The sequence below is a fragment of the Cherax quadricarinatus genome, chromosome 49 (assembly GCF_038502225.1).
Source record: "Cherax quadricarinatus isolate ZL_2023a chromosome 49, ASM3850222v1, whole genome shotgun sequence".
In the NCBI taxonomy this organism is placed as follows: domain Eukaryota; kingdom Metazoa; phylum Arthropoda; class Malacostraca; order Decapoda; family Parastacidae; genus Cherax; species Cherax quadricarinatus.
Window position 1 is genome coordinate 8751407 of NC_091340.1, and position 17849 is coordinate 8769255.

The following is a 17849-nucleotide window of genomic DNA, read 5'->3' on the forward strand; positions in this document are numbered from 1 at the left end:
CTCTCCAGGAGCTTTATCAAGCCATTACAAACAATACATGGACACAGAGGGTATATAAAGGCTCAGAGTGAGGTGAATACTAGTGAGGTACCATTTCGATGTTCACTAGTGGTAGTAGTAGTAGTAGTAGTAGTAGTAGTAGTAGTAGTAGTAGTAGTAGTAGTAGTAGTAGTAGTAGTAGTAGTAGTAGTAGTAGTAGTAGTGGTAGTGACAAAAGTAATACAATATGGTAGAGCAATTAATTCGTACATGAGTAAAAGGATATAAAAGCTATTACTTGGGTAACATAAAAATAGGTTGGACAAATATAGACTGGAATGAGGCAGGTTGTTTCAGTGTTCACTCTCTGTAACGTGCTTTGTGTAGTATAACAGGAGAGACTATGTGATGGCAGGGTTTACCCTGCCATCACATAGTCTCTCCTGTTATGCTACCTCACTAGTATTCACCTCACTCTGAGCCTTTATATACCCTCTGTGTCCATGTATTGTTTGTAATGGCTTGATAAAGCTCCTGGAGAGCGAAACGTTGCCACAATAAATGTCACATTAGTTGCACTTGTGTCCTTTTACTTTACCTTAGGCTACCCTAGGCTACCCTAGCCTACCCTAGGCTACCCTAGGCTACCTTAGACTACCCTAGGCTACCCTAGCCTACCCTAGGCTACCCTAGGTTACCCTAGGAACCTCGCACATATGTTACTATGTAGGGATCCTTGTAGACAACACTTCCTGGAACATTGTCGAGCATGCAGGGTGACACACAACACCTCTGATTCGTTTAATATTTAAAGTTACATTAAGCCTGAGAATGTATTTACCACTTAAGTATAATGATTTCATACTTCATTAGGTAAAGTAAAAGGACACAAGTGCAACTAATGTGACATTTATTGTGGCAACGTTTCGCTCTCCAGGAGCTTTATCAAGCCATTACAAACAATACATGGACACAGAGGGTATATAAAGGCTCAGAGTGAGGTGAATACTAGTGAGGTACCATTTCGATGTTCACTAGTGGTAGTAGTAGTTGTAGTAGTAGTAGTGGTAGTGACAAAAGTAATACAATATGGTAGAGCAATTAATTCGTACATGAGTAAAAGGATATAAAAGCTATTACTTGGGTAACATAAAAAAAAGCTTTTATATCCTTTTACTCATGTACGAATTAATTGCTCTACCATATTGTATTACTTTTGTCACTACCACTACTATTACTAATACTACCACTAGTGAACATCGAAATGGTACCTCACTAGTATTCACCTCACTCTGAGCCTTTATATACCCTCTGTGTCCATGTATTGTTTGTAATGGCTTGATAAAGCTCCTGGAGAGCGAAACGTTGCCACAATAAATGTCACATTAGTTGCACTTGTGTCCTTTTACTTTACATATTGTCGGTAATTCTACCAACTTTATTACATACTTCATTAGATTAGCTGATGTCGATAAAAATGTACCTTATTATTCAGTAACCAGCCTACTACAAACCCGTGGGTTTCCTCCCTGCCCTCCCACGTAAGGGGAGAGAGAGAAGGGACAGGTGGAGGTGGTTCAGGAGCCAGGTAGCACCACACTACAACATGGCCTGACTTTTACACTTCTACTTTCCCCCCAGAGAGAGAATTTTTCTCACTACTTTCTGTTGCTAGTCTTGCAACATTGCCTAGCTCCTGACGACGCACAGAGAGTGCGAAAGATCTTGAGTTGGAGATTTCTATCCCCAGGTGACTTGTTCTGCATTACTTACATCGCTTGTTTGCGGTTATATTAAATATATATTGTTTTTTTTTCCAATTAAGTTTTCATTTATAATTAGTGTGTAACAACAGGAGAAAATTGTACAAAAAAATTATAGGTTTAATTCTAATTGTACAATATTTATAATATAATTGTTGTAGAAATCTATAATACTGATTTCAATAAAAAAAAATTATAGGGCATAATTTCAGAGGTGTAAAATAATATATACAGAGCTATTGTAACTTTGATAAACATGACAAAGTCATCCAGCGTCACTGATATGAGTAATGTGACGTCAGATAGTGTACAAACCAAGCAGGTAATAAAAATAATAAAGGTATGTCTATACAGTAATACATATAAATACATATAAACTGCCAGCAATGGAGCCGCTAATATCTCGCTTTCAAATAGTTTCAACAGCCATGGCTATCACACATCTGCTACCGTACTGTCGTTCCTAACATTCACAACCTCAACCCTAAACACACTGTCTCTGTGCTGCTGTTTAAATAGCTCTGCACTGTTTACTGCTGATTAATGTTAACTATAAGTCTCAGTAACGAGCGAAATCGCTCAGTGTCGTCCATACACAGATTATCGTATTAATCCTGATGGGGAGCGAAGGTGAGACCGAGAAATGAGACCAGTACGGTAGTCGACAGGCTCTGGCTGTTGTCTCGGCTGGTTCCGCTTCCTGTGTCGACCCCAACTGCCAGCAAAGGGAACGGGGAATTAGCAAATATTTTACACGTGTAGTTTCAGCATTAACTAAGGAAATTATTATTGTTATAATCAAAAAGAAGCGCTAATCCACAAGGGCTGTACAGCAAAAGGAAAGATTAAGATGAAGTATGGAATGTACGAAGAAGGACAATAAATATAATACGGTATGCAAAATAACCACAGGGGGGGTTGAATGATAGCTCTGGGCCTTTCGTGTTGCAATCAACACATCATTGGATCTTCCTGGATTGCATGCTCTATTTCTGTAAGCTCTTGATGTGTTGATTGCAATACGAAAGGCCTAGAGCTATCACTCAACGTTATTTTGCATCTTGCATCACTAGTTGGCGATCACTGCATAATAATATACACAAAGAGAGAAACATACCACAAACAATAACATGCTTGTAAATAAACGTCAAATAAAAACGTGTGAAGGTTTAAATTGATCTAGGTACAAAAATTATAGCCAATAATGGAAAGTACATCTAACATACTGCTACAGAAACAGCAACAACAACTACTACTACTACTGCTACTGCTGCTACTACTACTACTACTACTACTGCTACTACTACTACGTCATACTAGCAACTCTCATGCTCTTCCAACAATCACCATCGTAATGTAAACAACAGACCTTCCAGTAAACAATCTGGCTACAAGGAAAAACAATTTAATTGCAGTTGTTCTCGTGTTCTTCCAGTCACATCCTCAAGCAACTGTTGACTTAACTTCTCCAGCAAAAGACAAAAATTCCATATAAGATATTAAGAGTATTTCAAGGTATTCCAGGATGCAGATGACGTACTGCCACAGTAGCAAACAAAAGACACGAGATGTAGAACAAGCATTTAATGAGCGCAACGTTTCGCTCCATATAGAGATTTAAGTCAAACAGATGTAAATTGCATGCTATATATATATATATATATTTATATATATATATATATATATATATATATATATATATATATATATATATATATATATATATATATATATATATATATATATATATGTATATAATACGTATAACTCACCTCAACTTTTTCTTTCCTCCAGGAAGTATACAATATATACATAATACACATTGTATCTTCTCTATGCTATCACAAAGTTTCTTTCTATACGACTCACGAAATCGCAGGAACACTGGCCATGGTTTCGAACCCCACCCGTACCGTGTCTTGTTTCTATGATAAGTTATTTCTAGAGGGGAACTATAATGCTATATATGAAGGTTATTGAAGCTTGATAAAGGATGGTAGTCACCCCATAGCTACCCTGTGGGCGGTAGTCACCCCATAGCTACCCTGTGGGCGGTAGTCACCCCATAGCTACCCTGTGGGCGGTAGTCACCCCATAGCTACCCTGTGGGCGGTAGTCACCCCATAGCTACCCTGTGGGCGGTAGTCACCCCATAGCTACCCTGTGGGCGGTAGTCACCCCATAGCTACCCTGTGGGCGGTAGTCACCCCATAGCTACCCTGTGGGCGGTAGTCACCCCATAGCTACCCTGTGGGCGGTAGTCACCCCATAGCTACCCTGTGGGCGGTAGTCACCCCATAGCTACCCTGTGGGCGGTAGTCACCCCATAGCTACCCTGTGGGCGGTAGTCACCCCATAGCTACCCTGTGGGCGGTAGTCACCCCATAGCTACCCTGTGGGCGGTAGTCACCCCATAGCTACCCTGTGGATGGTAGCCACCCCATAGCTACCCTGTGGGCGGTAGTCACCCCATAGCTACCCTGTGGGCGGTAGTCACCCCATAGCTACCCTGTGGGCGGTAGTCACCCCATAGCTACCCTGTGGGCGGTAGTCACCCCATAGCTACCCTGTGGGCGGTAGTCACCCCATAGCTACCCTGTGGGCGGTAGTCACCCCATAGCTACCCTGTGGGCAGTAGTCACCCCATAGCTACCCTGTGGGCGGTAGTCACCTCATAGCTACCCTGTGGGCGGTAGTCACCCCATAGCTACCCTGTGGATGGTAGTCACCCCATAGCTACCCTGTGGGCGGTAGTCACCCCATAGCTACCCTGTGGGCGGTAGTCACCCCATAGCTACCCTGTGAATGGTAGCAACCCCATAGCTACCCTGTGGGCGGTAGTCACCCCATAGCTACCCTGTGGATGGTAGTCACCCCATAGCTACCCTGTGGGCGGTAGTCACCCCATAGCTACCCTGTGGATGGTAGTCACCCCATAGCTACCCTGTGGGCGGTAGTCACCCCATAGCTACCCTGTGGATGGTAGTCACCCCATAGCTACCCTGTGGGCGGTAGTCACCCCATAGCTACCCTGTGGGCGGTAGTCACCCCATAGCTACCCTGTGGGCGGTAGTCACCCCATAGCTACCCTGTGGATGGTAGTCACCCCATAGCTACCCTGTGGATGGTAGTCACCCCATAGCTACCCTGTGGATGGTAGTCACCCCATAGCTACCCTGTGGATGGTAGTCACCCCATAGCTACCCTGTAGATGGTAGCCACCCCATAGCTACCCTGTGGGCGGTAGTCACCCCATAGCTACCCTGTGGGCGGTAGTCACCCCATAGCTACCCTGTGGGCGGTAGTCACCCCATAGCTACCCTGTGGGCGGTAGTCACCCCATATCTACCCTGTGGATGGTAGTCACCCCATAGCTACCCTGTGGATGGTAGTCACCCCATAGCTACCCTGTGGGCGGTAGTCACCCCATAGCTACCCTGTGGATGGTAGTCACCCCATAGCTACCCTGTGGATGGTAGCCACCCCATAGCTACCCCATAGCTACCCCATAGCTACCCTGTGGGCGGTAGTCACCCCATAGCTACCCTGTGGGCGGTAGTCACCCCATAGCTACCCTGTGGGCGGTAGTCACCCCATAGTTACCCTGTGGATGGTAGTCACCTGATAACTACCCTGTGGATGGTAGTCATCCCATAGCTACCCTGTGGATGGTAGTCACCCGATAGCTACCCTGTGGGCGGTAGTCACCCCATAGCTACCCTGTGGATGGTAGTCACCCCATAGCTACCTTGTGAATGGTAGTCACCCCATAGCTACCCTGTGGATGGTAGTCACCCCATAGCTACCCTGTGGATGGTAGTCACCCCATAGCTACCCTGTGGATGGTAGTCACCCCATAGCTACCCTGTGGATGGTAGCCACCCCATAGCTACCCTGTGGATGGTAGCCACCCCATAGCTACCCTGTGGATGGTAGCCACCCCATAGCTACCCAGTGGATGGTAGTCACCCCATAGCTACCCTGTGGATGGTAGCCACCCCATAGCTACCCTGTGGATGGTAGCCACCCCATAGCTACCCAGTGGATGGTAGTCACCCCATAGCTACCCTGTGGATGGTAGCCACCCCATAGCTACCCTGTGGATGGTAGCCACCCCATAGCTACCCTGTGGATGGTAGTCACCCCATAGCTACCCTGTGGGCGGTAGTCACCCCATAGCTACCCTGTGGATGGTAGTCACCCCATAGCTACCCTGTGGATGGTAGCCACCCCATAGCTACCCTGTGGATGGTAGCCACCCCATAGCTACCCTGTGGATGGTAGCCACCCCATAGCTACCCTGTGGATGGTAGCCACCCCATAGCTACCCTGTGGATGGTAGCCACCCCATAGCTACCCTGTGGATGGTAGCCACCCCATAGCTACCCTGTGGATGGTAGCCACCCCATAGCTACCCTGTGGATGGTAGCCACCCCATAGCTACCCTGTGGGCTGTAGTCACCCCATAGCTACCCTGTGGATGGTAGCCACCCCATAACTACCCTGTGGATGGTAGCCACCCCATAGCTACCCTGTGGATGGTAGCCACCCCATAGCTACCCTGTGGGCGGTAGTCACCCCATAGCTACCCTGTGGATGGTAGCCACCCCATAGCTACCCTGTGGATGGTAGCCACCCCATAGCTACCCAGTGGATGGTAGTCACCCCATAGCTACCCTGTGGATGGTAGCCACCCCATAGCTACCCAGTGGATGGTAGTCACCCCATAGCTACCCTGTGGATGGTAGCCACCCCATAGCTACCCTGTGGGCGGTAGTCACTCCATAGCTACCCTGTGGATGGTAGCCACCCCATAGCTACCCAGTGGATGGTAGTCACCCCATAGCTACCCTGTGGATGGTAGCCACCCCATAACTACCCTGTGGATGGTAGCCACCCCATAGCTACCCTGTGGATGGTAGCCACCCCATAGCTACCCTGTGGGCGGTAGTCACCCCATAGCTACCCTGTGGATGGTAGCCACCCCATAGCTACCCTGTGGATGGTAGCCACCCCATAGCTACCCAGTGGATGGTAGTCACCCCATAGCTACCCTGTGGATGGTAGCCACCCCATAGCTACCCAGTGGATGGTAGTCACCCCATAGCTACCCTGTGGATGGTAGCCACCCCATAGCTACCCTGTGGATGGTAGTCACCCCATAGCTACCCTGTGGATGGTAGCCACCCCATAGCTACCCTGTGGGCGGTAGTCACCCCATAGCTGCCCTGTGGATGGTAGCCACCCCATAGCTACCCTGTGGATGGTAGTCACCCCATAGCTACCCTGTGGGCGGTAGCCACCCCATAGCTACCCTGTGGGCGGTAGTCACCCCATAGCTACCCTGTGGGCGGTAGTCACAAGATCACAGGCACATAATGGGTCCAAGTACTAGACCTCAACAGCTGTCTTTGCCAAGTAATGGTAATGAACTGTGTAAAAGTCTGTTGATGTCAGAGCTACAGCAGTGAGCTGACACAGTCACAAACTCTCCTTGGGCGAAACGTTGTGATAATAATTCTTTATGTTTCTTGTGGCTCTGTCCTCTAATGGTGCCATAACTTGCCACTACATATATTCCTACCATGGTTGCTCTGTTAGGTTTAAAGCCTATCTACTACACGAAGGTCATTAAGAGTGATTAAGTTAAACTTTGTGTGTATACTCCTATACCGTAACATACACCTCAAGGTATATACGCACTGAGAGAAGCAAACCTCTCCGTGTATATACACTGAGAGACACACACCTCGTACTGTACTTATACTATGAAATATAAACATCCCTGTTTGTATATACAGAGAAATACACGTATTGTTGTATCCTGGTATTCGTTTTATGATACCTTGTCCAAAGTGGTTTAATGTAATCGAAGGTAACAGTTAAGATAAATAATAATCCCGGTACAAGAAGATACAGGGAATTATATTAATGTATTTTGTTATGGTCGTGGGTAAAGCCAGAAATACTGAGGAATATTAATGCTCCTTCAAGCAGTTAATGTGAGCAGCTGTCTTCACTTTCAAGGCCCCAGGAAGACCCCATGAGGGAACCTTAAGGCCCCATGAAGACCCCATGAGGGAACCTTAAGGCCCCATGAAGACCCCATGAGGGAACCTTAAGGTCCCATGAAGACCCCATGAGGGAACCTTAAGACCCCAGAAAGTCACCATGAGGGAACCTTAAGTCCCCAGAAAGTCACCATGAGGGAACCTTAAGGCCCCATGAAGACCCCATGAGGGAACCTTAAGACCCCAGAAAGTCACCATGAGGGAACCTTAAGGCCCCAGAAAGTCACCATGAGGGAACCTTAAGGCCCCAGAAAGTCACCATGAAGGCACAATAAAGGTCCATTGAAAGCCCCATGAAGACCCCATAAAGGCACCATAGAAGCACACAGTGGCATACAACTACACAAGATATACACCACAACATACAATATACTATACAACACCTCCAGATATTCCTCAATTAAAACCTGCAATTTCGTATTTTTTTTTTTAATATTTAACATTTTAAACAAGGATGGAAAATACGATGTTGATGAAAGTTTATATTTTATGTAAATTATCGAGCCATCTTAACATATAAATTCTCCAGTCTCATACTGGGCCACTGTCATACAATATATATATATATATATATATATATATATATATATATATATATATATATATATATATATATATATATATATATATATATATATATCGTTGAGTTATAGCATGCTACACCAGCCTGGTGTCTACATCTAACATTTAATAAACTCTGGTGACTCACTAAACCGACATAACCAGCTAGGACGACCAGGTCAACACTCTCCCTGAACAAACATTACTCCCACAGGCAGCCTCAGGATTATCTAGATGGACACAATGTAAGTTATAAGGTTACCTAACTGAAAGGAGAAAAAGAAAAGAAAATAAACCGAAAGTGATAGCAATCACAGAGACGATAACAACAACGTCGTCTGTCCCCAGACGATGACTAGACATGTCAGGCAGAGGTGGACGATGACTTCTCATCAATGACGACTTGATGACTTGGAAGACCTACGATATCCTTGATAAAGAAACTATACACAAGGGTTAGCATCAGCTGGAAGACTTTGAATAGCTCTACCAGCACTTTTCAGTCCAGTATCACGAAATATAAGAGAATTTAAGACAAAAATAAACTCTTCTGTTAATGTTGCTCATCGCCTTGACTGGCACCGTCTACAACCACGTCTACTAAATGTAAAAACGGAAATATTAACTACTAATAAACACATAGTAATGGGTAAATGTCACATTAATTGCTTACAATATTAGTTAATGAAAAGGGAACGAAGGTATTGACTGAAGACATCTTTATGGGAGATGATTCAATGCTTGAACCTTGATCACTTCATGTACAAGAAGAATCTAAGAGGAAACAGGTAATATATAGGGACAGGAGGGAGGGAGCAGCATTCAAACTATCAGGATCCAGTCACCATGTGAACGCTGTCGTGTCCACTTCCTCACACACTATATTGTTAACAATTTATTTACCCATTATAGTACTAAGGCAGTAATTTACTTCCTTACTATAACGTAGGTTAGACCTTAATTATAATAATTTACTGAAGTATGGTGTCCATAGAAACTCATTTAAACACACACACACACACACACACACACACACACACACACACACACACACACACACACACACACACACACACACACACAGGATACATAGAAGTGAAGAAGATAAGATAAATTACCTATTTGTCTTGTAGGTTAGACTGTAAAGTGACACCACCGTAACCACTCAGCTTGTAACCTAACTATAATCTGATGAAGACCTAATTACAGCTAAGAACCTAATTAGTAATTTCAGAACGATATATCAGACGGTTAATGGGGTTTAAAGCCTATCTACTACAACAGTCAATATGGCTGCTTGTAAGATTTCCACCACCAGTCAAGAATACTTTAATACCCAACAGTATATACATTGAGAGAAATACACCTCTCAGTATATACACACTGAGGAGAATACACCTGTCGGTGTATATATACTAAGAGAAATACACCTCCCAGTGTGTATACACTACATTTTCTCTCGGTTATATAAACTGTAAATTTTCTCTCGGTGTATATACACAAAGAGAAAATACACTTCTCAATGTATATACACTGGGGCAAATGCACCTCTCAATGTATATACACAGTGTACATAGAGTAACATCTCCTTAACATTATCCAGAATTACGTCTAGTATAAACTAATTAATATTTAAGAAAACAGAGAAAAATCGGCAACAATACAAACAGATGTACTCTTCTAACAGGAGTTAGTACTCTAGAAATTCCTAACAAACTCTTAGTATACTCTTAGTACAAGCAAAGAACAACATACATGGACTAACACGTCACATCAGAAACATGCATGAGGGCCAGGAAACACCTTAGGCCTAGAACATGCCCGGTTTTGAGAAAAAAAATGTATTCTTAGTTGACACTTATAAATTTTGGAGTTTCTTTGTAGCATAATTGTACAGGTTAATTATAAACTCTGATCTCAAAACTTAATTCAAAAATTAATTTTTTAAAAGAATTATTATTATTATTATTATTATTATTATTATTATTATTATTATTATTATTATTATTATTATTATTATTATTATTACTAGTAGTAGTAGTAGTAGCAGTAATAGTATTAGTAGTAGTAGTAGTAGCAGCAGCAGCAGTAGTAGTAGTAGTATTAGCAGCAGCAGCAGCAGCAGCAGTAGTAGTAGTAGTAGTAGTAGTAGTGTAGTAGTAGTAGTAGCAGTAGTAGTAGTAGTATTAGCAGCAGCAGCAGCAGCAGCAGCAGCAGTAGTAGTAGTAGTAGTAGTAGTAGTAGTAGTAGAAGCAGCAGTAGTAGTAGTAGTATTAGCAGCAGCAGCAGCAGTAGTAGTAGTAGTAGTAGTAGTAGCAGTAATAGTAGTAGTAGCAGTAGCAGTAGTCGGAGTAGCAGTAGTAGTAGTAGCAGCAGCAGTAGTAGTAGTAGTAGTAGTAGTAGTAGTAGTAGTAGTAGTAGTAGTAGTAATAGTGGTAGTAGTAGCAGTAGTAGCAGTAGTAATAGTAGCAGTAGTAGTAGTAGCAGCAGCAGCAGTAGTAGTAGTAGTAGTAGTAGCAGTAGTAGCAGAGTAGCAGTAGTAGTAGTCGGAGTAGTAGTAGTAGTAGTAGTAGCAGCAGTAGTAGTAGTAGAAGTAGTAGTAGTAGTAGCAGTAGTAGTAATAGTAGTAGTAGTAGTAATAGTGGTAGTAGTAGTGGTAGTAGTAGCAGTAGTAGCAGTAGTAGCAGTAGTAATAGTAGCAGTAGTAGTAGTAGCAGTAGCAGTCCTAGTAGTAGTACTAGTAGTAGTAGCAGTAGTTGTAGTAGCAGTAGTAGAAGTAGCAGTAGTAGTATTAGTAGTAGCATTATTATCATTGTCATTATTAAACTGAAAATGAAGCGCTAAGATAGTAAGGGTCTTAGCACTTTGGAAAATGGACAGTAAAAAGATAATTAACAGATCTGAGCCATAAAAAGTAATTGTAAATCTTTTTTTGGGGGGAAGAGTAAGTGACTTGCGTCCAGCACCTTGAAGATAGTGAGAACAAACTGACATGTTGGCCACAAACTGACATGTTGGCCACAAACTGACATGTTGGCCACAAACTGACATGACAACAAAAAATTCTTTGGTTTTCTGGTCTCGTATAGAGTAAGACGCCATGTTACTTCACCTTTAAATTAAAATAGCAACACACATGTCAGCTTAGACGAATATTACTTTTTTTTATCAAAAAACTTACATATATAGTACACATATACAATATGACGTATACAGTATACATATACAATATGACGTATGCAGTATACATATACAATATCACAGTTTCTTTCATGCCTAGAGACGAGGACCAACACTGCAAGACGGGGGACTACAACACTTCAAGAACTGAACTCATTCCACATCTAAGACAAGCATTCATCTTGGTCTCCTGCGACAGTGACGCAGGAACCACTGCGTCACTCCTGCAGCAACCCACCGGAGCACCTTAGTGATGTACTCTGGCCAGTTAGCAGGGAAGAGTACCAGGAAGAACCCGCACACGATCAGGACTACACCAGCCAGCTTCATCCCCTCAAACCTCACATGGTACCATTTGATGTCCAAGGCTGTGGAAAAGAAAGAGATTAGTGTTAGAAACTACGTCTAGAGGCCTCAGTCCCTTAAATATAACATGGTATTCAGTGCTGTGCTGAAACAGTGCTTAACGCACTGGACTAATTTTTTGGACTCGATTGCCATGGGTTCAACTCCCATCCGTTACCTGATTTATATTGCTTTGGAAACTATTTCTAAGACCTTCAGTCACTCAAAGTTAACCTTGTATCTTTGATGTCCAGTGCTGAAGAAAAGCTTAGCATCAAAAGCCGCATCTATCAGCTTTATTCCCTCAAGCTTTCACAATTGTTGTTACTCGATACGTATGAACAAAACAAAAATAGTAATAACAGTAGAAATACCGACAAGCCGTAGAAATACTGTCAAGCCATAACGGCTTGACAGACCTCCTGGAGAGCGAAAAGTTGCCACATTAAAATGTCAAGAGCTGCGTCTGAGGTCCAATTTACCTAATATAAAAAAATATTTTGGTATCAGATTCGTGAAGATTAACATCCTCGACACTTTCATCCATCAGAAACTTTACTTCGTACCATTAACTCCAGGGATGAAGCTGTTAAAATTTAGTGTCAATTTCTACAAGGTAAAAAGGCAGCAGTGCCGTGGCTGCAACACCTTAGCACCAGTCAAGAGACTGCGGGGTTAGCTTATTTGATAATGGTCCAGGGTGGACCGTAATGGTCCTTGACAGACCGTGCTGGTCCAGGACGGATGGTAATGATGCATAAAGGACCGTGATGGTCCAGAAAGAACCGAAATGGCTCAGGACGAACCACAAACCATCTGCAGATACAGGTACTGCCAGCACCAGACAGTGTCACCACCTACCTGCAGACACAGGTACTGCCAGCACCAGACAGTATCACCACCTACCTGCAGACACAGGTACTGCCAGCACCAGACAGTGTCACCACCTACCTGCAGACACAGGTACTGCCAGCACCAGACAGTATCACCACCTACCTGCAAACACAGGTACTGCCAGCACCAGACAGTATCACCACCTACCTGCAGACACAGGTACTGCCAGCACCAGACAGTATCACCACCTACCTGCAAACACAGGTACTGCCAGCACCAGACAGTATCACCACCTACCTGCAGACACAGGTACTGCCAGCACCAGACAGTATCACCACCTACCTGCAGACACAGGTACTGCCAGCACCAGACAGTATCACCACCTACCTGCAGACACAGGTACTGCCAGCACCAGACAGGATCACCACCTACCTGCAGACACAGGTACTGCCAGCACCAGACCCAGTGTTATGAAGATCTCAAAGGTGAAGGCTATACCAAAGTTGCCCAGGAGGTTAGCAGCTGCAGGAAGACAACACTAGTCTTAGTGTTTACTGAATAGATGAGACACTCACACTCAGACGAGACTCACACACTCAGATGAGACACACACACTCAGACGAGACACTCACACTCAGACGAGACACACACTCAGACGAGACACACACACTCAGACGAGACACACACACACACACTCAGACGAGACACACACACACACACTCAGACGAGACTCACATACTTAGACGAAACACACACACTCAGACGAGACACACACACACTCAGACAAGACTCACACACTCAGACGAGACACACACACTCAGACGAAACACACACACTCAGACGAGACACTCACACTCAGACGAGACTCACACACTCAGACAAGACACACACACTCAGACGAGACACATACACACACTCAGACGAGACACACACATTCAGACGAGACACAGAGACACACACACTCAGGCGAGACACACACTCAGACGAGACATACATACTCAGACGAGACTCACACACTCAGACGAGACACACACACTCAAACGAGACACACACACTCAGACGAGACACACACACACACTCAGACGAGACACACACACTCAGACGAGACACACACACTCAGACGAGACTCACACACTCAGACGAGACACTCACACTCAGACGAGACTCACACACTCAGACGAGGCACATTCACTCAGACGTGATACACACACTCAGACGAGACACTCACACTCAGACGAAACACACACACATTCAGACGAGAAACACACACTCAGACGTGACACACACTCAGACGTGATACACACACTCAGACGAGACACTCACACTAAGACGAGACACACACACACACTCAGACGAGACACACACTCAGACGAGACACACACTCAGACGTGACACACACTCAGACGTGATACACACACTCAGACGAGACACTCACACTCAGACGAGACACACACACACTCAGACGAGACACACACTCAGACGAGACACACACACACACTCAGACGAGACACACACATTCAGACGAGACACACTCAGACGAGACACACACTCAGACGAGACACACACACATTCAGACGAGACACACACTCAGACGAGACACACACTCAGACGAGACACACACACACTCAGACGAGACACACACACATTCAGACGAGACACACACACATTCAGACGAGACACACACACACTCAGACGAGACACACACACACTCAGACGAGACACACACACTCAGACGAGACACACACTCAGACGAGACACACACACACTCAGACGAGACACACACACACTCTGACGAGACACACACCCAGACGAGACACACACACTCAAACGTGACACACACACACTCAGACGAGACACACACTCAGACGAGACACACACTCAGACGAGACACACACACACTCAGACGTGACACACACACACTCAGATGAGACACACACTCAGACGAGACACACACTCAGACGAGACACACACACACTCAGACGTGACACACACACTCAGACGAGACACACACTCAGACGAGACACACACTCAGACGAGACACACACTCAGACGAGACACACACACTCAGACGTGGCACACACACACTCAGACGAGACACACACACACTCAGACGAGACACACACACACTCAGACGAGATACACACACACTCAGACGAGACACACACTCAGACGAGACACACACACACTCAGACGTGACACACACACACTCAGACGAGACACACACTCAGACGAGACACACACTCAGACGAGACACACACGCATTCAGACGAGTCACATACACACTCAGACGTGACACACACACACTCAGACGAGACACACACACACTCAGACGTGACACACACTCAGACGTGACACACACACACTCAGACGAGACACACACTCAGACGAAACACACACACACTCAGACGTGACACACACACACTCAGACGAGACACACACTCAGACGAAACACACACACACTCAGACGTGACACACACTCAGACGTGACACACACACACTCAGACGAGACACACACTCAGACGAAACACACACACACTCAGACGTGACACACACTCAGACGTGACACACACTCAGACGTGACACACACACACTCAGACGAGACACACACTCAGACGAAACACACAAACACTCAGACGTGACACACACTCAGACGTGACACACACACACTCAGACGAGACACACACTCAGACGAGACACACACACTCAGACGTGACACACACACACTCAGACGAGACACACACTCAGACGAAACACACACACACTCAGACGTGACACACACTCAGACGTGACACACACACACTCAGACAAGACACACACTCAGACGAAACACACACTCAGACGTGACACACACTCAGACGTGACACACACTCAGACGTGACACACACACACTCAGACGAGACACACACTCAGACGAAACACACACACACTCAGACGTGACACACACTTAGACGTGACACACACACACTCAGACGAGACACACACTCAGACGAGACACACACACTCAGACGTGACACACACACACTCAGACGAGACACACACTCAGACGAAACACACACACACTCAGACGTGACACACACTCAGACGTGACACACACACACTCAGACGAGACACACACTCAGACGAAACACACACACACTCAGACGTGACACACACTCAGACGTGACACACACTCAGACGTGACACACACACACTCAGACGAGACACACACTCAGACGAAACACACACACACTCAGACGTGACACACACTCAGACGTGACACACACACACTCAGACGTGACACACACTCAGACGAGACACACACACACTCAGACGTGACACGCACTCAGACGTGACACACTCCGACGTGACACACACTCAGACGTGACACACACTCAGACGAGACTCACACTCAGACGTGACACACTCAGACGTGACACACACTCAGACGTGACACACACTCAGACGAGACTCACACTCAGACGTGACACACACTCAGACGAGACACACACTCAGACGTGACACACACTCAGACGTGACACACACTCAGACGAGACACACACTCAGACGTGACACACACTCAGACGTGACACACACTCAGACGAGACACACACTCAGACGTGACACACACTCAGACGTGACACACACTCAGACGAGACACACACTCAGACGTGACACACACTCAGACGTGACACACACTCAGACGAGACTCACACTCAGACGAGACACACACACACTCAGACGTGACACGCACTCAGACGTGACACACTCAGACGTGACACACACTCAGACGTGACACACACTCAGACGAGACTCACACTCAGACGTGACACACTCAGACGTGACACACACTCAGACGTGACACACACTCAGACGAGACTCACACTCAGACGTGACACACACACACTCAGACGTGACACACACTCAGACGAGACACACACTCAGACGTGACACACACTCAAGCGTGACACACACTCAGACGAGACACACACTCAGACGTGACACACACTCAGACGTGACACACACTCAGACGAGACACACACTCAGACGTGACACACACTCAGACGTGACACACACTCAGACGAGACACACACTCAGACGTGACACACACTCAGACGTGACACACACTCAGACGAGACACACACTCAGACGTGACACACACTCAGACGTGACACACACTCAGACGAGACTCACACTCAGACGAGACGCACACACACTCAGACGTGACACGCACTCAGACGTGACACACTCAGACGTGACACACACTCAGACGTGACACACACTCAGACGTGACACACACTCAGACGTGACACACACTCAGACGAGACACACACTCAGACGTGACACACACTCAGACGTGACACACACTCAGACGAGACTCACACTCAGACGAGACACACACACACTCAGACGTGACACGCACTCAGACGTGACACACTCAGACGTGACACACACTCAGACGTGACACGCTCAGACGAGACTCACACTCAGACGTGACACACACACACTCAGACGTGACACACACTCAGACGTGACACACACACACTCAGACGAGACACACACACACTCAGACGAGACACACACACACTCAGACGAGACACACACACACTCAGACGAGACACACACACACTCAGACGTGACACACACACACACTCAGACGTGACACACACACACTCAGACGAGACACACACACACTCAGACGAGACACACACACACTCAGACGAGACACACACACACTCAGACGAGACACACACACACTCAGACGAGACACACACACACTCAGACGAGACACACACACACTCAGACGAGACACACACACACTCAGACGAGACACACACACACTCAGACGAGACACACACTCAGACGAGACACACACACACTCAGACGAGACACATACTCAGACGAGACACACACACACTCAGACGTGACACACACACACTCAGACGTGACACACACTCAGACGAGACACACACACACTCAGACGTGACACACACACACTCAGACGTGACACACACACACTCAGACGTGACACACACACACTCAGACGTGACACACACACACTCAGACGTGACACACACACACTCAGACGTGACACACACTCAGACGAGACACACACACACTCAGACGTGACACACACACA

At 45.9% G+C, this 17849-nt stretch overlaps 1 protein-coding gene across 1 annotated transcript in view; it reads right to left on the reverse strand.

Moving 5' to 3' along the window:
* Positions 1-1575: 1575 nt before the first annotated feature.
* Positions 1576-17849, reverse strand: part of LOC128697081 (solute carrier family 35 member F3) — a 206575-nt gene continuing 190301 nt past the window's right edge. Inside the window, exons 9-11 of the mRNA XM_070095178.1 lie at positions 13166-13255; positions 11793-11922; positions 1576-2457 (exon numbers count right to left, since the gene is read on the reverse strand). Of these exons, the coding sequence (XP_069951279.1) occupies positions 2343-2457; positions 11793-11922; positions 13166-13255 (335 nt within the window). The 3' untranslated portion in view covers positions 1576-2342. The remainder of the gene's footprint in view (positions 2458-11792; positions 11923-13165; positions 13256-17849) is intronic.